Source organism: Crocuta crocuta, unplaced genomic scaffold (genome assembly GCF_008692635.1).
Source record: "Crocuta crocuta isolate KB4526 unplaced genomic scaffold, BGI_CrCroc_1.0 scaffold97, whole genome shotgun sequence".
Classification (NCBI taxonomy): Eukaryota; Metazoa; Chordata; class Mammalia; order Carnivora; family Hyaenidae; genus Crocuta; species Crocuta crocuta.
This window is the reverse complement of record NW_027531999.1, coordinates 2,212,919-2,239,027: the sequence shown is the minus strand read 5'-3', so window position 1 is coordinate 2,239,027 and position 26,109 is coordinate 2,212,919. Positions and strand designations below refer to the sequence as shown.

Here is a 26,109-nt window from a genome sequence, read left to right as displayed (position 1 = left end):
GGCACGTTTTCCTGGGCCGAGTCCCAGGGGCCGCCCACGGCCGCGGCGGTCACGTGACCCGAAGTGTGACGTAGGAGGAAGGAGACGCCATTAGAGGGAGGCGGAGAGGGAGTGCTCTTCGCCTTTTCTCGGGTGCTTGACGTGGTGGCGGCTGGGGCCCCTTCATCCTCAGACTTCCCTCGGCCCTTCCAGGCTTCGCCCCGAGGCGAGAGCGGAGACGGCGCCCGGGGTTGGCGGGTCGGTGCGGACGGGCCTGCGCCGGCCGCGGCTGTGAAGGCGCTGCGGAGGCTGTGGGGCGCTCGGCGCAGCTCTAGGGCTCGGGCGGCCGGGAAACGGGATGGCTGCGGCCGGCAGCGGAGGGGCGGCGGCGGGCAGAGCCTACTCATTCAAGGTGGTGCTGCTGGGGGAAGGCTGCGTGGGGAAGACGTCGCTGGTGCTGCGTTACTGCGAGAACAAGTTCAACGACAAGCACATCACCACTCTGCAGGTGCGGGCCCCAGGGAGCGGAAGGTGGAGCCTTGGGGCCCCTACCCCTCCGGGGCTGTGAGGACTTTGCTACCATGGTCCCCTGGATCTGGGCTCACAAATCTCAGGCCTGTCACCGCCAGAATGCCTTTCTGAATTCGCCCCGGGGGCACGCAGGGTCGGGGCATCCTGTAGACGTAAGGACAGGCTGTTGGGAAGGGAGAGGAACGGCCCTGAAAAGTCCCCCGTGTGGCTGCGCATACTGTGGAGTCCCTATCGCATGGCTAGTTTTCCCCTTTGATTTCACTTCCGCTTGGGCCCTAGGTGCCTTCACCCTACAGTCACCGACTGTCAGCCCTTTTTCTTTCTTTCGGAATTAGGAACTTAGCTGCGGATTTTATTTTGCGAACTAGGTGCTTTGTAACTTCAACGCTTACTGATGACTAAGTGTTTACGCAAGTTCCATTTTGTCCTGTCTTCGAGTAACCTGCTGATTGGCGAAACAGTCATTTTTGGAGGCTTTTTGAAATGACCGCTTGCGGGCGTGGGTTACGCAGTTTCATTGTTGGCCTTCGTGGGTCCGACCTAAGAGGCAGTCATTCTGTGAGGTCGGTCGACCCACATGCACAGGGAAAAGTCATGCAAATACTAGCCAACAGTTGGTCCCCAGGCTAACAGCTTCGTTGCTGCTGCTACTTATTTTCTTTGCTTGCAGCATAGGGCCGGCTTTCTTCTACAGTTCATCTTAAGGTTAGGAAAAGTTTTAAGCGTAATCATAGATTGGGGGTGAAGCCAGTCCTTTGAGGCAGTTGTGATCTGGTCCCTCTCCCACAGAAGTCAGTTTGCACGTGTTAAAAGTATCAACTAATCTGACTTGATCAGTTTAGTTACAGGTAGTAAAATCGAGTGTACTTTTCTTTTTTTAATGCTTTATTTATTTTTTAGAGAAAGAGACAGAGTGTGAGCAGGAGAGGGGCAGAGAGAGGGAGACACAGAATCGGAAACAGGCTCCATCCAGGCTCTGAGCTGTCAGCACAGAGCTGGGGGCGGGGAGACTGGAACTCACCAGCAGTGAGATCATGACCTGAGCTGAAGTCGGACGCTTAACAGACTGAGCCACCCAGGCGCTCCATAAATTGAGTGTGCTTTTCAGCCTGGTTGTCTAGGTTCATATTCCACTTCCATCTATTTAGCTGTGATCTATTATCTATTTAGTGTGATCTTGGGCAAGTTAATTAACCTGCCTGTGCCTAAGTTTCCTCATCTGTTAAGATGGCCGTAGTAATAGTATCTAGCTCATGAGGTTGTCAAGACAAATATAAAATCACTTAGAACCTGGTCTGTTGTAAGCCCTCCAACTTTATTACTGGCCCAAATTGCACAATAGACCTTCATTAGTGATTGTGTAGTGTGTAAGAACATCGACACTATTTAATAGAACACACAATGTCATAATTGTTGTGGCATTTGATATTTGATGCTATTATTAAACTACTGAGTCTAGAATCCACAAAGATGCTCTGATCCCACGTTCTATTTTTACTTCTGTTTTTACTCCTCTTATGTAAAGCATAATATCTGAAAAAGTGAATGGCAGGAAACTCCTTGCACTTAACACAGTTTTAATAGTTGTTACTGTTGAGTGTTGCTAGTAAAGTCAAGGGAATTTGTAAAGTAAATACCTATGATTATTTGGAACTTAGAAATTTATTTAGGTAAAGTAATAACCAAAGCTAACATTTAGTGATTTCTTACTGTGCTGAGTATTTTACTTTTTTCTTGTCATTTAATTCTTCTAACAGCCTTTGAGGTAGTTTTATTAGACCCATTTTGTAGGCAAAGAAACAGGCTTGGTTAAGTTGAATAATTTGCTGGCAGTCATTTTGCCACAAGTCATGCACGGTGCCCAAGATGAAATTTGAACCCAGATCTGATTTCAGATTTTGAGCAAGTAAGTCACACTGCCTCTGGAAGGTGATAAACCACTGCTTTAGTGGTTACCTTTGTGCTACAAATCTAAGGTAAAAGAGAAAATCATTATACTTGAGCCTCCACCTTTAAGATAATTTAGTCCTTCAACTCAAAAATTACACCTTCATTATTCATTTAAAAAACATCCTTGAAGCTAAAAGCAGCCTAAAGATTTTTAAATCTTAGAGACCACTGCAACTATACTGGAGAGGATGAACTGATGGTAGATTTTCAGTATCAAAAACATAGCAGTCCTGATTTTAATATTTATATGACTCTTGTCATAAACAATGTCAGGATTATATTGTAAAATTGAGGATTTCATTGCATAAAAATATATGGAAGCAGTGTTGTATTTAATCTCTTTCTCTTACATATCAGTTCATCTCATTTTAATTTTTTTAGAGAATTATAACCTATAAAACACAACCATATATCATTTTAATTGCCAAATGGAGAGGAGATTGTGCATCAGAAGATTAGAAGACATGAGAGGAAGAGTCTCTCTTTTTCTCAGCAGAGAAACCTATCTGTGAATACTTTGTGTTTTGCAAAGTACAGTGTCTTACAGTCATATTCAAACAGTTATGAAACTGAGGAAAACCTAAGGTAGTTTATGGTTCACTCTTCCAATCATTTGTTTAATATTTCAGTCAAGTGATTGTTCACTTTTGTCTGAACATCTTGGAGGTGAGGTGAACTGATACAGAAAGTGGAAAACTTGGTATGTCCTGAGATGGCCCATTTCATTTTTGGACAGTTTTAATTTCCAATAAATTTTTCTGTGTATAAGACCAAAATCTGTTTTCCTTGTAGTTTCCAGTTCCAATTCTGTCCTCATCCCTTCTGATAGTTGAAGACAGCTATCATATCCTTTGGTCTTGTCTTTTGGGTAAACAGCTCTGGTTCCTTTAAAGGAATCTCCTATGACATCCTTATCATTTCGCTATTTAATCATTGTCCTCTTTCCTTAAAATGTGATTCTGTGAGCTGTAGAAATTATTCCAAGTGTGCTTTGAGTTAGCAAAGTTCAAGCTATCACCTTCCCTATTGAGAATCCTTTTCCAACACTGAGATAGAAAGGATTCTATAAGCTTGTGGACCGCTGCTACATTTATTAATTTTGGGCTTGCTGTCTTAATCTTAATTGCTCTCCTCCCCCCCCAAAAGGCTTTACATCCCTCAAAATCTTTTTTCTTTGATTTTATAGTTTTTTTTTTTTGTCCTAAAAGTATTCGAACATTAAAATAGGCTTTGATAAATTTACTCCAGTGGTTAAAGCCTGTTAATGTCCTTCTAAAGTTTGTTTTTAAGTTTAAGAATCATTGATTGAGCTCCTGTGGGTCAGGCACTTGGTTGAGTTCTGGGCATGCAATGAAAAAGAATGTATGTTCCCTACTATCTGGATTAGCTGCTCATTTTAACTTTGTCACCTGAAGGTTTGCTAAGAACGTCTTCAGTATTTCATCAGGTCATTAATAAAGACTTTGAAAAGAGGAGACAGAGGGCCAAGTACAAAGCTGTGCTACAGGTCTTATTATAGTCCAGTGATGCGTGGCCAGAGGTGTATTTTTCTTTAGTTGTGCAGAGTTCTAGGATGGGGCTTTTTCAGACTATGCTTGAGCCATACATAGCCTTTCTCCTTGAGTGAGAAACAGTTATTAGAGGTGTGTTGTCCATATTAATGATAATGGAAACAGAAAACAGCTTGAGATTTACTGTTACGGGCTACTAACTAGTGAGTACAAAGCCTTTAATGAAGATATTATTCCAGCATTATAAATCTAGCTTTTTGCCCTAGTTACATCAGTCTTGCCCACAGGGAATATCATGAGATGTTTTGTCAAATGCTTGCAGAAGACAAGATACACTGTGTTTCTGCATTAGGAAACCATATGATGTGGTAAAAAGGGACAGGACTTTGAAGTTAGACTTGGTTTTGTATTTTGGCTCTTACTTCATAAGCCATTATGATCTTGACAGGTTATTCTAATGCTTGTAAACTGGCTCTTGAACTGTGATATGGGAGAATCTCACTTATAGGAGGTTTTCTTTAGGGTTTTTTTTTTTTTTTTTTAAGATTTTATTTAAGTAATCTCTCCACCCAGCGTGGGGCTCAAACTTACAACCCCGACGTCAAGGGTCACATGCTTACTGAACAAGCCAGCCAGGTGCCCCTTTACTTACAGGATTTTTTTGTTGGTTAGAGAGCCATCATAGGTAAACCTCCTAGCACAGTGCCTGGCACATGTGTGTTTAATAAGTGTTTGCTGTTGAATGAATAGATGGGACTTAATTTGTGTTGGTTTTGTTCATGGTAAATCAGTGAAAAAGGTAAGGTATAAAATTGCTTATAATTTTATACATAATATGATTATGTATATACATTATGTATAAATATGTTATTTTTTATATACATTTATTATTACCATATATTTGTTTATTGTCCATTCTAGAGTTTTGTCTGGGATTTACATCTCTGGAAATTAACTTCTTTCTTGAATACTGTGACATTGGCCATACCTTGGTGTTTTAGTACTGTTCCCTTTTTGCAGAGCTTCTCCTAGGTTACTAATAAATGACATAATCTTGTAGGTGAGCTCTCTAAGAACTCAAGATCTTTTACCTAGCTCAGGAAACTTGATCTTATATGGAATCCCCAAGCTCTCTTATGTGATTGATCTAAGCAATTAAAGTCAATGATCATTTTATACGTTTAACATTGTAATAGCTGGGGAATATAAAGAATAAGGTACTTTGACCATTATTTAGCTTTCTTGATTTTATTCTTAAATGCTTGTGCCATTTTATTGTTAACCACCTTTTATCTTTGGTATGTCTCTTTGTGTCTGTGTTCTTGCGTGATCACTTCCTTTTCTTTAGGTGTATGCCATTTCCCACCCTTATTTGAAAGTGTTTTTTTTTTTAAATTTTTTAATGCTTATTTTTGAGAGACAGAACATGAGTGGGGGAGGGCAGAGAGAGAGACACAGAATCTGAAACAGGCTCTGACAGCTGAAACAGGCTGTCAGCACAGAACCTGATGCATGGCTCAAACTCATGACCGTGAGATCATGACCTGACCCTAAGTTGGACGCTCAACTGACAGCCACCCAGGTACCCCTGAAGGTATTTTAAGATCATACAATTTAAGTGTTTTCTGTCACTTTCCACTAGTCTTTTATATAAAAAGCAACATTTTTATAATCTGAACCATCAGTCATCTTCCCTTTGAGAATTCTAACTGGAATTCTACCTATCTGCTGTGTAGTCTAGGATAGGTGGCTATCATTTGATTAGCAAAGCACTGCTGTAAGGTTGGCTAGGTAGATAGTATCTTGATAGTTTGGCAGGTGAGGAAACTAAGCTTTGTATTAAATTTCTGAGGTCCCACAGATAGTGATGGTGTACACTTTTTCTTAAAGTCTACTACTTTTATCCCCCATGCACCTTAACTAACATCCTGAGCGAAACTTGGCTCTCAGATTCTGGCAGTTGCTTTTACACTTGACATTATAGTCTCTGGTCTAGGACTCTTGGTTTCCTTACTTGTAAGATTAGTGTTTTGAATGTCTGAAACATCTTCCAAGTAGTTCTGGAAGCCACACCATTGTCAGACAGTCAATCATTTACATTATCTTTGGGGGGAGGTGGGGAAGAGAGAGATTCTTAAGCTGGCTTTACGCTGAATGGCTGATGTGGGCCTTGATCTCACAAGAGTGAGATCTTGACCTGAACTGAAATCCAGAGTCATACACTTAATGGGTTGAACCACCCAAGCACCCCTACGTTATCTTTATAAAATACAATAGTTGAAATCTCCACACCACCCCCTCTTGGCATTTTAGTAGATACATGTAGGCTAAGGAGAGTGGGTGATTTTCTTTTCTTTAAAGAGTTTTTCTGAAATTTGGTTTTAAGTTTCTGTTTTTTTTATTTCAGAGAGAGAGAGAGAGAAAGACAGCGTGAGCTGGGGAGGGTCGGAGAGAGAGGGAGACACAGAATCTGAAGACAGGCTCCAGGCTCTGAGCTAGCTGTCAGCACAGAACCCGACATGGGGCTGAACCCATGAACCATGAGATCATGACCTGAGCCAAAGTCGGACGCTTAACCAACTGAGCCACCCAGGCCCCCCTTTAAGTTTCTAATATAGAAGTATTCCATGTCTGATTGCCATTTTCTGTTTTGTGTTTTGAGCCACTCCTGAGAAGTAACTTTGTGACTCTCATTTTCAAAGTAGTTACTTGGAATGTAAACTGATTATAATTCTTGTACTTTTTGGAAACTAAGGATTCACTTTGGAATACAAAGTGAAGTATTCAAGCAGCCAGCTTAGCTTTCTTCCTTTTTTTTTTTAATTTTTAATGTTTTATTTATTTCTGGGAGAGAGAGAGAGACAGCGTGAGCAGGGGAGGGTCAGAGAGAGAGAGAGTCACAGACTCTCATACGGGCTGCAGGCTCTGAGCTGGCAGTCAGCACAGAGCCCGACGCGGGGCTCGAACCCACGAACCACGAGATCATGACCTAAGCGAAAGTCGGACACTTAACCAGCCACCCAGGCGCCCCTTTCTTTTTTTTTTTAATTGAAATGCATTTGACTTACAACATTGTATAAATTTAAGACATATAACATGTTAATTTGTTACATTTGTATATTGTGATGATGATTGCCATTGTAGCAATCCAGCTTAGTTTTCTGATAGCTAATTTTTATTGCCCTGCTACAGAGGACTAATTTTATAAATTATTTGCCTGAGTCTTTTTGTGTATTACTTAAGTAGTAATGGATACTTTAAATACTTAAGTCTGAAACAGTGTTAGTGACTGTAGCAAAAACAATGTGTTTAGTTTTATACACACACACACACACACACTCACAGATACACTTATTAATGAAGGTATGTTGAACTTAAAAAGATAATTGTAGGAAAGTATTTGCCTACAATTCAGTTACTTTGCTGCTTTAGGTATGTTACTTTGCCAGCAGTTAGAAAGCACAGTGAGTAAGAAAGCACAGTAGAAAGCCTAATAACAACAAATACAAAAAATTGATTAAGTTATGAGAAGACTGATATAGTTTTTCTTATTATTTTCTATAATTTTTAAAATTCTTTTAAAATACAAATTAAAAAAAAATAAATCCACTATGTTTTTGGATAAGAAGTCCAGTAAATAAGTATCAGGTACAAATGACAGATGTATGCCTCAGTTGATGAAATTGTTGATTTGTTAATACCCCTAATGTTTGCAAAATGAGGTCATTGGAATTATAAGTAGTGGTGCTGTAACTCAGGGTTTGGAGGAATAAGGTGGGATATCTGCCATTACTCTGATTCTCATTACTTTGTGCCTACCCTGAGAATATTTTTGTGAGTTGAGTTGATATCCAGGAACACTTAGTGTCCACATAGAGGAATGCCAGGTTAGGAATGTGTATGTTCTAGAGTAAACAGATTTGTGCAATGGAAAAAGCACTGTGGAGTCAGACTTTTACCCACTGCAGCACCCAAATGAGTTGTCTGACCTTGAGTGAGTCACTGTATTTCTTTAAATCTTGGATTCACAACTGTAAAATAGGGCTAATTAGCTACTTCACACAGTTGTTACCAAGATTAAATAAGAAAGCCCGGCATAGTGTTTGGCACACAGTATATACTATTTTTTCTTTTTCCTATATTTCTAGAACCTTTTGAATTGATACTATAATGCCACTTTCCTCTCCCCCTTCTAGTCTGGGGATTCTTCACTGAGATGTTACCAGGCCTTTAGAAATCCCTTGGGTTAAGTGTGTGAAATTGTTTTTGGTATGTGTATGTGAGTGATTTTCTTGGGAGTGTATCAGCGCATAGCTCTCCTCAGATTCTCAAAGAAGTCCCATGATCATTTCTCCCTCTCACTTTCATGTAACAGAATTAAGAACCACTGCCCCAGATTAAGTATAACTATAAGTGGCATCTGAGTAGTCTGCCCAAATTAAGTATGCCTCACACAAGTGGTTATTAAAAAAGGTAAGACAAATGTCAGCCTTCAAATAGTTTGCACTCCATCTCAATATTATATAAAATCTTTCAGCTTTATTTTCCAAAATAATTATATTTGCTTTTAAAACAGATATTTGTTTTTTAAGAAAATGTCTGTACTATATTAAAAACTTAGGATATATATAACATGGGACAACTTATATTACACGAGGAATTTTCCATATATTGGGACTTAAGTAGTTCATTATGAAGGAGAAAAAAAAGATTTAGTGAGGATCCTTGGATAATATATTAGATATTTGAGTTAAAATAATTAGATTTATAAGGAGACTTTTAGGGGCACATCTCTTACATAAATTGAGTTTTACCTGTGTGGATTTATCTAGGTACATTGTAGATGTACCTAGATAGGTACATTATACCTATAATAACAGTATTTGTGTGTCTATTGTATATGTGTGTCAGCACTGGCTCCTGCCTTCTCCAGAAGAGAAGTACTATCTCAGATCTCACTGTGGGAGATACGCTAGCATAGTGGTTATGAGTCGTGTCTGGAGCCAGCCTACCTGGATTTCAAATCCCACTCTGTCACTTACTATGTGACCTTGGGCAAGATACTTATCCTTCCTGTGTCTAAGTTTCCACATCTGTAATATTTGGATAATTATATCAACTTAGGACACTATGACAATTAAATGAGTTAATATTGAAAACCTCTTAGAGGGGCGCCTGGGTGGCTTAGTCGGTTAAGCGTCCGACTTTTGCTTGGGTCATGATCTCACGGTTCGTGGGTTCGAGCCCCGCGTCGGGCTCTGTGCTGACTGCCAGCTCAGAGCCTGGAGCCTGTTTCAGAGTCTGTGACTCCCTCTCTCTCTGACCCTCCCCTGCTCACACTGTCTCTCTCTTTCTCCTAGGAAAAAAAAAAAAATTAAAAAAAAAAAAAGAAAACCTCTTAGAATACTGTCCATTTCATTGTAAGCATCATGAGCATGTTAAACAAAAATATGTAGTCTAGTTGACAGACTTCTACCCATGAAAAGATAACTTGCAATATAAGCAAGGCAGTATATGGTATACGGTAAAGATTAGGTTCCCTGTAATTCTTCAAGATAGAGAAACTCATTGTGGATTGTATGAGTGGTATGAGAAAGCTTAAAAATTCAAGGAAGATAAGTATGGGTCATGAGCTGGACGTGGATAGATGGGATTCAAATAGAGAAAAAAGACCTCCAAATTAGAGGGGAATTTGATGGACAAATGGAATTGGAGGAATGTATATGAACCATATAAGGTGAAGAGTAAGTGGAGAAATACTAGAAGCTATTTTAGGAAGATATGGACAATTATGGAGGTCCTTGGATGCAAAGATAACAGAGATTTTTAGTTGCAGATTACGGTTCCCTAACTTTTATAAAGGAGAAGCTTATGAATAACATTATAAAAAGTGCTCAGCACAGTACTTGGTGGAAAGTAAACATTTGGTAATTGTTAGCTATTATCAGTTAGCAATAGAAATAGAAATAAAAATGTAGAGTTTCACTGTATGGATGGGCTGTCTTTGTATACCTTTTAAAAATTGCCTACGGAGGGACACTTAGGCTATTTCTTTTTTCTTTTAAAATCAATATTGATGAGGGGCGCCTGGGTGGCTTAGTCGGTTAGGCGTCCGACTTTCGCTTGGGTCATGATCTCGCGGTTCGTGGGTTCGAGCCCCGCATCAGGCTCTGTGCTGACTGCCAGCTCGGAGCCTGGAGCCTGTTTCGAAGTCTGTGTCTCCCTCTCTCTCTGACCCTCCCCTGCTCACGCTGTCTCTCTCTCTCTCCTAGAAATAAATAAAAATATTTTTTAAAAAATCAATATTGATGAGTATCTTTCCATAAAATTGTATATCCAGGGTTCCTTAGGAGAGACTTAACACTGTCCCTTAAACTCATCATGGGAAGCTGATGGTAAGTTTCCAAGGAAATGGTAAGAAGGGAAATGATAGAGCTTTATCAGCTCTAATTCATTCTTGTTTATTGAGAAATCCCCACAAACCTTATCACAAAAAGGTTATTTTGATATTAGCTGCCAGCAGGGATATAGTTCAAGTAAGCTTATTAAAAATGATATCTTACTAGAATACTTCAATGAGTTATGGTAAGATTCATTTTTAATCATGGAGACTTTAGGAAAATAATTTGGCATATTGACTAGAGTGTGAGGTGAGACCAAAGTTATAATAATATGAGATTGGTTGTCAGAGAACTCCAGAAGAAATATGAAGACAAGTTTTGGTAGTTTTGTTTTGTTTTGTTTTGTTTTGTTTTGTTGGAATACAGAATGTCAGGAGAGGAAGAGGTGGCTTAGTCATTTAAGCGTCCGACTTTCGCTTGGGTCACGATCTCGCGGTTCGTGGGTTCGAGCCCCGCGTCGGGCTCTGTGCTGACTGCCAGCTCAGAGCCTGGAGCCTGTTTCAGTCTGTGACTCCCTCTCTCTCTGACCCTCCCCTGCTCACGCCGTCTCCCTCTCTCTCTCCTAGAAATAAATAAAACATTAAAAAATAAAAAATAAAAAAAAATAAAGTACTAACATTGGAATGGAAAGCCAATTTTGAAAGGAAGATCAGTTTAATTTTAAATATATCTGAGAAGAGAGGCATTTAAGTTGACCTATATAGTAAATATTTGGATGGGATTCAGATTTTGAATTTCTTCTTATAGCATTGATATTGAAACCATGAAAATGGTTGATGTCAGGTAGATCACACAACTAATAAGTCACAAAGCTAAGGTTCAAGTCCATAGTTCTGATTCAAAGTTCATATTCTTAGCTCCTCTGCTCTAATGAGTGGGAGAGTTCCTTTATTTAATTTCATTATCAAAACATATATTTGGTCTTCTCATTTTCCCAGTTATTTATTTTGTTATTTTGCCATTTATTTTATGCATTCCCTTTTCTATGTAATCTTTGTTTCATTTAATAAAATATTTTCAGTGTAGTTCAGGTTTTGAAGGAAGGCATTCCTGGATTTGATCTCTGCTCTGCCATTTGTATCTATCTATGTATTCCTTAGTTAATCACTAAATTCATTGGCTTTTTCTTAGTTCTACATTTCCTTGGTGTACATACAGCAGAAAGTACTTCCTGAAATCTAGGTTCCTTCTTCAGTAATAATTCACCTTAGCTTTTTATGTTTTACCTTATTTCTCTGTACTTTCTTTTATCTGGATATACCTAAATGTGATGGTCTCTGCATAACTTTGGACTTGGTTCTCTATTCCTTTTTTTAAATGTCACCTGACTCTGAATTCTGATTATATTTCCTCTTCAGTTACTCTAGATTCTGTTTTCTCTTTTCTATCTTTGTGGACTTGGTTCAGGCCCTTTTTGTTTTTCTCTCCAACTTTGTAATAGCTTCCTGTCTCCAGGTCCAGTCCTGTCCTTTCCAGTCCAACGTCCTTTCCTACCCCAGAGTCATTCTGTTAAGAAATAGATCTTATAATTACCCAGTGCTTAAAAACTCTTCAATAATTCTCTATCATCAACAGTATTATTCTTAACACATATTCCTTAGGATGAATTAGTCATTTCTCTAAGAGAAAATAGGTCAAATGAGTTTGGGAAATGCTTGTATACATGCAGTTAGTTTTCTTTTGGCAGAATCTTAGTGTGCCAGTATGTATTATGAATGTACAAAAGGAATGCAGAGCAATATGCTGCATATCCCAAATACATATGACTGTAGTATACGTTTAAAAAAAAATACATATCTAGAGTCTTGGGACAGGTGTTATTGAGACCCACAAAGTCTCTACATCTAGACATGGAATCCTAGCACTTTTTAAAATTCATTCAGTCTTTGCCTATTTCTGTAGTCTCATCTCTGGTATTGATCATACTACCTTGGGGTTCTCCAGTGGGGAGGGAGTTATATGTTTCAGGCTTCAGTGGCTTCACCCATCTGTCAGGGAAATCCCGTATTACTCCTAAAGGGGAGATCATCACTTTCTCTCTGAAGCCCTCTTTGACTCATCCAGGCAGGCTTTACACTTCTTTTCTCAGTACTCTGTTTAGAGTGTACTTGGCAAGTCTCTCCCCTTTTAACAATTGTCACATGCTACTGTACTTTTCTTTACGTGTTTATATCTGCTATATATATACTGTTAGCTCCTTAAAGGCTAGAACCATTTCCTTTCATTTCTGTGACATTAGTACTTCAGATAATTACTAGATATGGATTAAATGAATTATAAAATAATTGCAGGAATATTTCAAATAATATTAGTATTCATACAGTTAAGTAAACTACCTGTAAATATTTATCTCACTTAGAAATCTCTTAGTTCTGGGGCGCCTGGGTGGCTTAGTTGGTTAAGCGTCCGACTTTTGCTTGGGTCATGATCTCACGGTTCGTGGGTTCGAGCCCCGCGTCAGGCTCTGTGCTGACTGCCAGCTCAGAGCATGGAGCCTGTTTCAGAGTCTGTGACTCCCTCTCTCTCTGACCCTCCCCTACTCATGCTGTCTCTCTCCTAGAAATAAATAAAACATTAAAAAAAAAAAAAAGAAATCTCTTAGTTCTTTCTACAATGATTAGGTAAGGTGCCATCAAATGAAATGCTCTAAGAAAAACTTTTAGGGGGAATATCTAGGAAAATATTTAATTACTGTTTTCTGTTTTTCTTTTTCATGACTTGTGTCCATAAAACAAAATACCATTTTTTTGTATTAGGATATAACTAATATTCTGTCTTCAGTGAAAATAATGTTTAGTCATTAATAAAAACTTAATGATTACTTTTTCTCCCAGATAACTTATTTTGTAATGAGATTATCCTTCCATCTATAGTTTTTAGGATAAGAAACATTTTATATGAAATATTGTTTAATATGTATCTCTTTTCCTAGGCTTCATTCTTAACAAAGAAGTTAAATATTGGTGGGAAAAGAGTAAACCTTGCTATATGGGTAAGTTAACCTTTTCAATTGAGTTAGTGAAGGCTTCTGCTATTCTTGGTACTCTAATAACTAATTGGTTGAAGGAATAGAAATTTGAATTTCTTTTTTCTTTTTAAGTGAAGTTTAGCTGAAACTGTTTTTAATAAACATTTTTTTTTCTAAACTCAGGCTAATATACAGTTGTATACATGAATATTGCTTATCATAACCTTTGAGCTAGGGGAAGAGTAGACTCAGAGGGATTCCATATCAGAGAAAGAACAGGGTGGTTGAACAGCCTGACTGTCCTACTTTCCCTCTGTGTTTCCCTGTTCCAGTTTTCCAGGGGAGTGCCTAGGAGAGGGTAGGGTGAGGGTAGTTCATCAGAGTACCTTTTGGCCCATGATTCTGGTGCACACTCCCTTTCCTTGTCTTCTCCCTTTGTGGGAAACCTAAGTTTAGGGCAAGGCCTTATCCCTGGCTTATAATGGCTTATAATGCCATTTGGGCATTCTGATTGTCTGTCAATTGTCTGTTTTGTTTTTTTAGTGGGGGTGGGAAGATTGCTGAGGAGTAAGAGGGTTGGGAGTGAAAAAGTAACCTTTGAATAATGGTAAAACATTGTTGGTTATAACTTCTAAAAAATTTTCATAACCTGTTGTTTTTTCTTTTAACAGTGCTTTGAGATTATCTGTGACTTCACCACTTTCCAATTAATTAAAAGTTTACTATAGTTGCAATAGCAGATTTATTTTTTTTCTTCTGATCTAATAAGTATTTGTTGCTTTATTTAGGACACAGCAGGTCAAGAGAGATTCCATGCATTGGGTCCAATTTACTACAGAGATTCAAATGGAGCTATTTTAGTTTATGATATAACAGATGAAGATTCCTTTCAGAAGGTATTCTATTTACTTATGGGCAGATGACTTAAATAGAAGAACAACACTGATTTTTCAAGTCTCCATTCACATGCCTTTGTTTACTAACGTGAGGAGTCTTGGTTTTAAAAGTAAAATATAGTTTGTACATAAATGATTACCACTCATATTTCTTAATGCAGTATTTAATTCATGTTTACATTTTGAATAACAGTTATTAATAGTTTTATTACATGGCTTTCTCAGATATTAGGAGAGGGAAATAATTTGAAATAAAGCCAGAAAAATTGAAGTGCTATTTTTCTCCTTGTTAAAGAAAAATCACATCTATTTCTTGATTCCATATACTTGGTATGCTTGCACGGGCTATCTAATTGTAAAAGTGAAAAAGAAGAGGGCGCCTGGGTGGCTGAGTTGGTTAAGCAACTGACTTTGGCTCAGGTCATGATCTTGCCATTCCTGAGTTTGAGCCCCATGTCAGACTCTGCTAACAGCTCGGAGCCTGGAGCTTTTTTCACATTTTATGTCTCCATCTCTCTCTCTGTCCCTACTTAACTCTTGCTGTGTCTCACTCTCTCAAAAATAAGTAAACATTAAATCACCTTTAAAAAATATTGCACTCTGTATTTCTCAAAAATAAAAATAAAACACTAAATATTTTTAAAAGAAAGATGATAAAGAAGAACTAAATTGAATTAAGCTCTTTTTTCTCACTAAATGTCCTGGAGGATATAAGTTTGAAATGACAGTCTAGGTAGTGTTTATTTTAAAGTTTTTTCATTTTTTTTACCCCTCTTTTAAACATACACCACAAATGTAGAGTTTTTGAAGTTGTTTGGACCAAAAATAAGTTACCATTAAATTTACCTCTGAATTATCATCAGTCAGGATGGTGACTAATTGTTTATTTGAACCGTCCTCTGAAAGCCCCTCATAGAATAAATATTCAGGGGTGTGAACTAAAAGGGGTGATTTCCAAGGCAGAATGTTTTCCTACCTTAACTTTCAGGTTTGTTCCTGTTGAAATTACTTGCTGTTACAGATTCAAGTATGTGTGTATGTGTGTGTGTGTCAATCTTTGGATTATTACATGTGGAAAAATTTAGTTCCAGGAATAGAAAAATGACATGATAAGTAACTTGTGGGTTTAATGATTCCTGAAAATTTTATTTTGGGGCTGCTATTTGTTATCCCTTCCTACCTTTTGGCATAAGTAGAAATGGTTTGAGTGTTTTATTAAGAAAAGTTTGAGTCTTTTAAGTTGAAAAGTGATCAGTTATCTCTTGCTACATCACAAAACCCCCAAAGCTTGGTGGTTTAAAACACTGATGTATTAATCTCATGATTTTGTGGGTTGACTAGGCAGGTCATGTGGTGTCACTCGTGCAGCTATATTGAACTTGGAGTTTGGCTGGGTCAGGACCATCCAGGAAGGCCTGTTCTCCTCCATATGGCCGTTCACTCCATCTGTTTTCTTATCCTCCAATGCTCTCTCCACATGCTCTCTCACTATTCCATATTTTAGCCTAAGCTGCTTATGTAACAAGTGGATCCCAAGAGTAGCTGCCAGGCCCTCTTAAGGCTTAAGTCTGAAGCTGGCATAGCATTACTTCTGCCATATTCCCTTGGTCAAAGCAAGTTACAAGGCTAGCCCTGCTTTACAGGGAAGGGAAATAGAAGGTATATCAGTTCTGTGTGATTTGATTACTTACAAATTAAATTGCATTACAAAAAATGAAAGGAGGTATTCAAGTTTGTTCTTTTTCATATTTTATTATAATCAATATATTTAAAATCATGAGTTCAAAAGATTAATTTACTTAATTTGAATTTACTCTCAACTGCGCCTACTGCTGTGCTTCATTCAGAGTGAAAAATGTGTTTGTTACTGGAGTCTTTGTACACCAGTGGTTTCCACCAGGAGGTGACAATGACTGGAGACATCTTTGGTTGTCACAGCTGGAGGATAGTACTGAATGATATCTAGTGGATAGGAAGCCAGGGATACTGCTAAATACCATACATTGCACAGAATAGTCCCTCACAACAAAGAATCTGAGCCAAAATATCAGTATTGCTGAAGTTGAAAAATACTGTCATACACTAAAGGATGAAAATTTATTTTGCCATTCTTGGTGTCCGTTTACATTTTTCACCCCTTTAAGTGTATGATACAGAAACTTCTATGCCCTCTAATTTGGAACCAATGAAGACTTTTTAAAAAAAATTTTAAAGTGTTTATTCATTTATTTTGAGAGAGAGAGAGAAAATGCATGAGCAAGGGAGGGGCAGAAAGAGAGAGAAGGAATTCCAAGCAGGCTCCACACTGCCAACACAGAGCCTGACGTGGGGCTTGAACTCGGGAATCGTGAGGTCATGACCTGAACTGAAATCAAGAGTCAGACACTTAACTGACTGAGCCACACAGGCACCCCAACCAATAAAGACTTTTAATTTTAAGCTTGATATTTTTAAGTTCAAAGTGACTCTGCAAGCATCTGTTATCAGAGGCAGTGGTTGACATGCTTTTGCTCAGGTAAATAGCTTGGTTTGGCTCTGTGCAAGATTTATGAAAATTGATAATTAGAAGTGTCTCTGTCTATAGTATATACAGTTATAGAGATAAATCATTCCATTGGATGTTTGTGTGCAGTTTGCAATATGATCCATCAAAGTATGATCCTAAGTTAATCATTTCTAGAAACACCTAAATATATGGGCTGTTAGACAAATTCTGCGGTATTTTGGCATTGTGGGGTTTGGGGTATTGTAATAGTGGTCATTGTAACAAGAATTGTTTTAATATTTACTCTTTTGTACACACAGGTAAAAAACTGGGTCAAAGAATTACGGAAAATGTTGGGAAATGAAATCTGTTTATGTATAGTTGGTAAGCATCATCACTTTTTAAAAAAAATGTCCTCTGTTTTCTGATGTTTTATTAGAGAAAAGCAAATAAGTAATTCTCATTTTTAAAGTTATGTGAGAAAAGAAGAGGAATGACATTTTAACATTCAATATTTTAGGATAAGTTAGGATTTGGAAGTAGTCTTTCAGGAGATTCAAACTTCAGGGAAGGGCTTGGGGAACAAGTGGGAAACTAACCATGTAAGGCTGCAACTCCCAGCCTTGCTTCAATTTGATCTTTAGTTTTTCACTGTAAGATTTTCTTTAGAAAAAAAGAATTTAGAAACGAATTTAAAATAAAATTAAAGCTAATGACTCAAGCAAGTATTCTTGTTTTATACATTTAACTATACACATTTTTGAGTTAAGGACAAATTGGACTCCAAGGATATGAATAGATTATGATATTAGTGTAGAGGAATATTCTTTTTTATTTTTTAATATTTTTATTTATTTCTAGGAGAGAGAGAGAGACAGCGTGAGCAGGGGAGGGTCAGAGAGAGAGGGAGACACAGACTCTGAAATAGGCTCCAGGCTCTGAGCTGGCAGTCAGCACAGAGCCCAACGCGGGGCTCGAACCCACGAACCGCGAGATCATGACCTAAGCGAAAGTCAGACTCTTAACCGACTGAGCCACTTAGGCGCCCCTGGAGGAATATTCTTAATAGGAAAAATAAAGGAACTGTAGAACTCACTCTTGGACTTCTGGAATTTCTCTTTGGTTCCCTTTTTCTTTAGATTATTATTTCTATGATCTAATAACTGATTATTGAGCAAGAAAGTATACCACACACTATGCTATGCTCTTAGTAGATATTATCTCATGTAATCCTCATAACCTTATGAGGGATCTATAGAGGAAGCTGATCCCTGGAGATAATTTAATGTGTCCGTTATCAGGCAGCTATCAGAGATGGGATACAAATTGAAATCATTCTGATACCTGTGCTTTGTTATTAATTCTTATGATGAGTAACCTCATACTGATTTCTTGCTTCCTTTCTGCATGACTGGAAGGGTAAAAATGGCTTAGGGAAAACCAGGGTGGATTTAGTAGAGGACCTAGAATGGAATGATTGATTTGGGTGTATTTGGCTTTTTTAAGAAATTTTTTTAACTAAAATTTAGATTTCTTACATTGTGTCACCATTAAATTGGTAAACTTTACAGTTCCAGTTCAGGGCACAAGTCTAGGAGAAAAGGCCATAGAGATGGTCTGGCCTGTTTTTTAAGTCTAGATGCTAGATGTTAGGCTAGATGGCAGGAGTATTTCAGAATGGAACCCTGGAGTAATAAACTGTGTGGGAGTTTGGGCCAAAGCTGCAGCTAGTCATTACTGAGTTTGGCCTGGCTTTGTCTAGTATCTGGGACTTACTGGGAGTGGAAGTGGCCACAGTAGGTGGATGACTGAAGAAGATTTGATTATTGGAGATTCTGGTTATCTCTCAGAAGACGGAAAGAAATGATTAACATATACGTAAAGTCAAAGAAGCCCCCAGAGCTTGTGACTTGACCAAGGTTACAAAGTAATGTTTTTTAATTTTATTTATTTATTTTGAGAAAGAGAGAGTGTGTGAGCANGGGGGGGGGCAGAAAGAGAAGGAGAGAGAGAATCCCAAGCAGGCTCCCCACTATCTGCAGGGCCCCACAGGGTTTGATCCCACGACCCTGGCGTCCTAACCTGAGCCAAAATCAAGAGTCGGATGCTTAAGTGACTGAGCCACCCAGGCACCCCTAAGTAACATTAAAAAACAAACAAGCAAAAAACTGGATAGGGGCACCTGGGTAGCTCAGTCAGTTAAGCTTCCAACTTCAGCTCAGGTCATGATTTCGTGCTTCGGGTGTTATGAGGCCCTTGTCAGGCTCTGTACTGACAGCTCAGAGCCTGGAGCCTGTTTCAGATTCTGTGTCTCCCTGTCTCACTGCCCCTCCCCTGCTTGCTCTCTGTCTCCCTCTCAAAAGTAAATAAAAATATTTTAAAAAATAGCTGGATAAATAAAGCTTATGAAATAATTTGATTTGTATATTCTTCATATTCATACTCTAAGAAGGTTTAGGAATATTGGATCTAGTAGCTTATTGCCCCTCGTAGAGTTAGATAATCCTCATTTAATGTTATATAATGTTTAATAATGATTGGTATGAAGTATAAAAACCTCTCCTTTTCTGTTGGCATGTGTGACATGGAATTTTGTTATAATTCAGTGATGAAAGAATTTTGAGAGCCCACTTACTGCACAAGGAGAATTTCACAATGTTAATGTATCTGTTTAAACAGTAACTTAGAGGACTCACCTGTTTCTTTTTTGTCCCAACACTACCCCAGTGCCTTCCCATCACCATCGCCCACCTCCAGATACTGTCTTGACTTTTTACTGCGTGGACTAGCTTTGTTTTGAATTTTATATAAATGGAATCATATAGTATGAACTCTTCTATCTGATTTTTTTGGGGGGCCTTTACATTATGCTTGCAGGATTCCCCTATGTTCTTGTATTTAGTTGTAGTTCATTTTATTCTCTGCTCTCTAGTACTTTATGAGTATTCCATAATTTTTCTTTTGTTATTCGTAGTCATTTACATTATTTTATCCCCTATTGATTTTCATTCTACTTTTTATAGCAGTTCAGTGTTTTTTCTGTTTTATTACTAAATTAAAAACAATAACATTATTTCCTAGGATTGTGGTGAAAATTCAATAATAAACACTTGGCATAGAGAAGGCATTTGACAAATATTTGTTCCTTTTCCTTTACATAATACAGTCAGTCCTTCAAACATTTGTATGGTTCACCTGAAGTGAAGGTCTTCATTCACTTCTCTAAGTCTTCATTTGTTTTTCATTTGGAACTTTTAGACATTCTCATTGTCCTGATTACTTTTTCCTAGGTTTATTTCCATATATAAGTGTGTCTTCTACACTTGAATACTACAGTCTAGACATTGTTTAAAAAAATTTTTTTTTAACGTTTATTTCTTTTTGAGCAGGGGAGAAGGAAATAGAATCTGAAGCAGGCTCCAGGCTCTGAGCTATTTGTTAGCACAGAGCCTGATGCTCAAACTCACAAACTGCAAGACCATGACCTGAGCTGAAGTTGGAAGCCCAACTGACTAAGCCACCCATGCACCCCGAATCTAGACATTATTGAGCCAGTGTATATACTTGGCTGTCTTTAAAATTCTCCATTGTCATTCTACCAACATTGGCCAAGATTGAATACACTTTTTGGCATCCATGTCAATTCAGTGTCTCTCGTACATAGATTATAGATTATAGTTAACAAAAATCTGAATCACTGTTTTATAAGTATTGCTCTTCTGTCAAGCTTTTCCCATCTTGTTGTTTTGTAATTAAGTTATTTAAACCTAAGTGTAGGAACTTTAACTTACAATGTTTCTGAATCTTTATATTTGACAATATGGGCTTTTTCATGTAAATTAAATAGTCCTTATCTAAACCACTTATAATGTGTTAACCAGTAATGGAGAATCCCGTATTTAGCTAGCAAAGGTTTTTTCCTCTCAATTTTAATTAGTCCAATGATTAGCATTCTTAGCTGTGGTTGGTTTGCTTGATAGTATTTTGCTTCTAGTTTGTCCTTAACATTTGTGTGTTTATTAAACAAACAGTTATTTTTAATAATAGTTACCATTTATTAAGTTCTAAGTACCACACATTTATGATTTCAGTAAGTCTTCTGGCAACACTACAAGAAGGTATCGTTGCTATTTCCATTTCACATATGAGAAGTAGGCTAAGAGTTTGATACTTCCTAAAGTACATAGCTAAATAGAGTAGACCTGGGATTTTAACTTAGGTGTGTCTGCTACATCAAGCCCATAGTCTTAACCAACACTATATAAATTGCTTACTATGTACCAACTCTGGGAATATTGTAGTATAAGAGTAATTGGAAAGGAGCATCTGGGTGGCTGAGTTGGTTAAGTGTCTGACTTCGGCTCAGGTCATGATCTCGTGATATTTGAGTTTGAGCCCTGAGGCGGGCTCTGTGCTGACAGCTCAGAGCCTGGAGCCTGCTTTGGATTCTCTGTCTGCCTCCCTCTGCCCCTCCCCCACTTGGACTCTGTCTCCTTCTCTCTCTCTCCTCCCCCCAAATAAATAAACATGAAAAAGTTTTTTAAATAAAAATGAAAAGAGTAAGTGAACAAAATAGATGTTGTCCTTTTCTTCCCAGAGCTTATGTATAGGAAGAGGGAGAAAAACAAACTATTATTATATATTACAGTAAATGCAATGACAGGGGAAGTACAGAGTGTTATGGTAGCACAAAAGCAAACCTAACTAAATTTGAGGGGGTGGGGATATTAAAGGAAGATTTCCTAGAGTGTTAGATTAACTAAATAAGCTAGATGAAGCCAGCAGGGTGGTGGTAAAAAGTGTGTTGCCTGTCATGGGCTTTAATTTTCTCATAACAGTATTGATTTTCCATTTGATCATTCACTGTGATGAATATGGCTGATACTAATAACTGCTCCTTATTAAGTGTATGCTATATACTAAGCCTTTTACATATATTTTCACATCAACTGTGCTAAGTTTGTTGGCTACATTTCTACAAAGTGATACTAAGAGAGGTTAGTCATGTCCCCCAAATTATATAGTTATGAAGTGACCCAGGACAGAAAACAAGTTTTATCAGGTTTAAAGCCTTTGAAAGCTTCTTTTGATTGATTAGGCCACACACTATTGAGTCTTAGCAAAACAGGCTTCTAGCTCTTTATTGCCATTAGGCCATCCGCCCTTAGCAATGGGTATGTCCCTTCCATGATCTTAATTCAAGTGTGTATTTATAAAAAAGATAACAAGTTTTTACTTCTTAGCAGGGTGGCTTTTCATCTTACTCTTCAGTACCTTCAGCCAATTTTTCCTAATCTTTATAGTACTGTACTTGGTGGTAATCTTTTTTCAGGTGTTTCAAGCTTATTTAGAAAGTTCCCTATGTAGCTGCATAGTAATATTGAAACAGATATGAGCCTCAAAGCCTTAATTCTTTAGATCTCTTGCTTTTTAAAAAAATTTTTAATGTTTTTATTTATTTTTGAGAGAGAGAGAGAGATAGACAAAGTATGAGCAGGGGAGGGGCAGAGCGAGAGAGGGAGACACAGAATTTGAAGCAGGATCCAGGCTCTAAGCTGTTAGGACAGAGCCCAACTCAGGGCACAAGCTCATGAACCATGAGATCGTGACCTGAGCCAAAGTCAGACGTTCAACTGACTGAGCCCCCAGGCGCCCCTAGATGTCTTGCTTTTAAAAGAACTATAGGCACTTAAAAAGTTTTCAGTTTTGGAAAAGTCACCAAAATGCAGTTTTTTTTTCTCACTTAATCTGTGCTATCAATCCCTTATGAATACTGATTGTTCAAAGAAATAGTAGTAAACAAAAATTTTTTGTTTAAAAAATGATTAAGTTATTAAGGTAGCTATTTTAATGATAACTAGATTTATTAAGGTTAGGTAAGTTTAAAGTGTCATCAGATAATATTAGATCATAGCAGTGTCTGAATAATTTCCCCCAAATATTCATTTGAGGCAGTACTCAAATTATCTACTTTCTGTATCCTCATTTTTTCAAAAACAGATATTGATAATCCTGGTGGAATTTGAAGACAGAGCCATTAAATACTGCAAAAAACAACTCAGGGTTTTAGGTAATTGGAACAAAAGTCTTGATCGAGACTCATGGCAGAATCTTGTGCCTGTGTTGGGACCACAGACCACTAGGTGGTGCTTTTTGCATTCTTCATAGCATAAAACACTTTGTTTTTCTTCTGCTGACTGTTGGCTATATTGGCTGTAATATTTAGCAAATTTAAAATTTTATTGACAAGTATAATGTGGAAAATCAGAATTAATATGGTTTTCTTGCTAAGGTAAACAGATCCCTAAAGAAAGAACAGTTTATTACAGAATTTGTTGGTAATCACTGAGATTTAATATAATCTATTTCCCTCTCATGCTTTGGCTGTGGTGTCAGACAGTGACTAGCAGCTGCCCACAATTGGGTGCTCAGATTATTTGAGGCCCTCCACATACAGAACCTCTGGGCTTGGACTTTTCAGTTGTAAGCATTGCATCTTTCATTGGGTGCTAATGTCAGTGCTTCATCTGAAATCATCTTCTAGATTCTCTAAAGTCCCAAGAAAAGGTGATGTTATTTACAAAGGCTTCCCTTTTCCCTCCTTAAGTCAAAATAGAAGAAATGAAAATAAATTTGTTTGAAATATCCTTTCTTTTGTATTCTGTCTGTCCAGCCAACTCACCTCAACCTCTACCCTGTATTTAAATAAGGAATCTGCATTTTGCAGTTTCTTCACTTTTATTCTGGTGGTTTTTTAGCATAATCTCAGTTTTGTTTTGTTTTTAATGTTTTTATTTCTGAGAGAGACAGCGTGAACAGGGGAGGGTCAGAGAGAGAGGGAGACACAGAATCTGAAACAGGCTCCAGGCTCTGGGCTAGCTGTCAGCACAGAGCCCAACGCGGGGCTCGAACCCACGAACCATGAGATCATGACCTGAGCCGAAGTCGGACGCTTAACTGACTGAGCCACCCAGGCGCCCCGCATAATCTCAGTTTTGACCCACTGTTTAAGGAGAGTTAAACTTATTTTCAGTAATTTTAAATTCACATGATATGCATATATTAAGCTCTCTCAAGTTGTTAAACAGTTTCCTCTCCTGTGGTGATGAAATGCTTAAAGAGCCATAATACCAAATACCCTTACGCTAGCCTAATGTCTTTCATGAATAGTAAGATAGCCTTGCTCAATTATTCACTGCTTCTATGTTGATTGGGGACCATTTACACTTGGCTAAGAATCATAGGTTTATCCCTAGGTTCCCAAGTGAAGGTTGTCTCTGTTATATCCTAAATCAAAGACTAGTGCCCATCTCTTTGGAAAAGTTAATTTCTCTGACAGAGATGGCACCTTCAGGAGGGATTTGCATTGGGCCACTTGAAGGAGGTTGAGGCATTTACCTTGACAGACATGATCTACCCTTATATCATAGGGTTTAACTTTATAGTTTCAGGACGTGTAGAAGTTTGATGGGGATTTGTGTTGTTTTTCCAAGTATTAGAATGGCAATTGTGTATTTAGAATTGGCTTCGTTGTATTGTAAAAATGAATCAATATTAAGAATTGGCATCTTTTTCAAACTAGGTAATAAAATAGACTTGGAAAAGGAGAGACATGTTTCCATTCAAGAAGCAGAATCGTAAGTGGTCTCCCTTTCTCCCTCCCTCCTGTCACTCCCTGGTAGCAGTCCTTCTCTTTGCACAGTGTGCTTTACCATTTATGTACTACTGAAACCTCTTAATCTAAAATGAGCTATTGGAATCAGTGAAGCATGTTTATGTTGGTAATTTCTGGACTTTTGACATTTAAAGATACTCCATTCTCACTTCTCTTTTTGATCTCAGTAAAAAATATAAAGAGTGATGCAAAAGAAAGCTATCATAATCAAATAGTGAATCACAAAGACTTGTATTTGGGTTCCAAATTAACTCAAAAATTTCAATCAAGTGTTGTTATTCTCAAGTTCTTAATTAAAATTTGGTTCGGTGTATCTTAATTTAACCCAGTGTGGGTTAATTAGTAATAAGTCACTAAAATTGCTACTTAAAACATGACAAAAATGAAAATTTTTTTGTATCAATCACTGATGTTACTCTTTTTATTTTTTTAAGGTATGCAGAATCTGTGGGAGCAAAACATTATCACACTTCAGCCAAACAGAACAAAGGAATTGAGGAACTCTTTCTTGACCTTTGTAAAAGTAGGTGTATTCAGACTTTATATGTTTTAGAAATAGCTCTTTTAAAAATATTGATAATATTTTTAAGTGATGTTTTACAGTCTCAATTAATGACCACACTGATGATTTGTCACATCTACCAGTACTCTTATTTACTTAATATTTTTTTCTTAAACTCATTTTTTAGCTTAAATACCTACCTTAGCTCTATTTTAAGCAGTAGTTAATGGATACGAAATTAGTGAATATGGTATGTGCTAAATGCACTTTAAATACATAACTGTCAAAAATAAAAACAGTATACAGATTAAAACAGATTTAAGAGATGTAACAACCTGTTGCAATGGATGGACCTTATTTGGATCCTGATTTGACAAAGTAGTGAAAAAGGACATTTGTCAAACAATAGGGATTATATAAACATTCACTGGATATTTGATGATATTAAGAAATTATTATGGGGTGCCTGGCTAGCTCAGCTGGCAGGGCATGTGGCTCTTGATCTCAAGGTTGTGAGTTGAAGCCCCACATTGAGTATGGGCGCCTGGGTGGCTCAGTTGGTTAAGCATCTGACTCTTGGTTTCAGCTCAGTTCATAATCTCACGGTTCATGAGTTCAAACCTCACATCAGGCTCTGCAGTACTTGTGCAGAGCCTACTTGGGATTCTCTGTCTCCCTCTTTGTCTGCCCCTTCCTTACGCTCTCTCAAAATAATTATTTAAAAAAAAATTTAGAAGAAAAATTATTGAGGTTTTGCTTCAAGATAGTAACATCAGAAGATCTTGAACTTATCTTTTCTCGTGGACACACTGAGTCTAAAACTACATATGGAACAATTTCCTCTTTAAAAAACAAAGTCTTGCTGAATGACAACTATACATTAGACAAAGAATAAGAAAAACACACTGAAGAAGGTAGAAGAGGCTGAAACACAATGTTGCTATAAACCACATCCCTGGTATGATGACCCACAACCAGAAGAGAACTTAAAACGCATAGTTTCTCCCTAAAAAGTGAAGATTTTGAACCCCACAGTGGGCATCTCAACTTTTAAGACATTAATGAGAGATGAGTCCCCCAAATATCTAACTTTAAAAATCAGCATGTCGGGACGCCTGGGTGGCTCAGTTGGTTAAGCATCCAACTTCGGCTCAGGTCATGATCTCACGGTTTGTGGGTTCAAGCCCCGCGTTGGGCTCTGCTGACAGCCA

At 37.8% G+C, this 26,109-nt stretch overlaps 1 protein-coding gene across 1 annotated transcript in view; it reads left to right on the top strand.

Annotated features, from left to right (window-relative positions):
• The first annotated feature begins 243 nt into the window (after positions 1-243).
• Positions 244-26,109, top strand: part of RAB21 (RAB21, member RAS oncogene family) — a 40,004-nt gene continuing 14,138 nt past the window's right edge. Inside the window, exons 1-6 of the mRNA XM_077775198.1 lie at positions 244-487; positions 13,305-13,364; positions 14,129-14,236; positions 17,042-17,105; positions 24,304-24,358; positions 24,831-24,919. Of these exons, the coding sequence (XP_077631324.1) occupies positions 338-487; positions 13,305-13,364; positions 14,129-14,236; positions 17,042-17,105; positions 24,304-24,358; positions 24,831-24,919 (526 nt within the window). The 5' untranslated portion in view covers positions 244-337. The remainder of the gene's footprint in view (positions 488-13,304; positions 13,365-14,128; positions 14,237-17,041; positions 17,106-24,303; positions 24,359-24,830; positions 24,920-26,109) is intronic.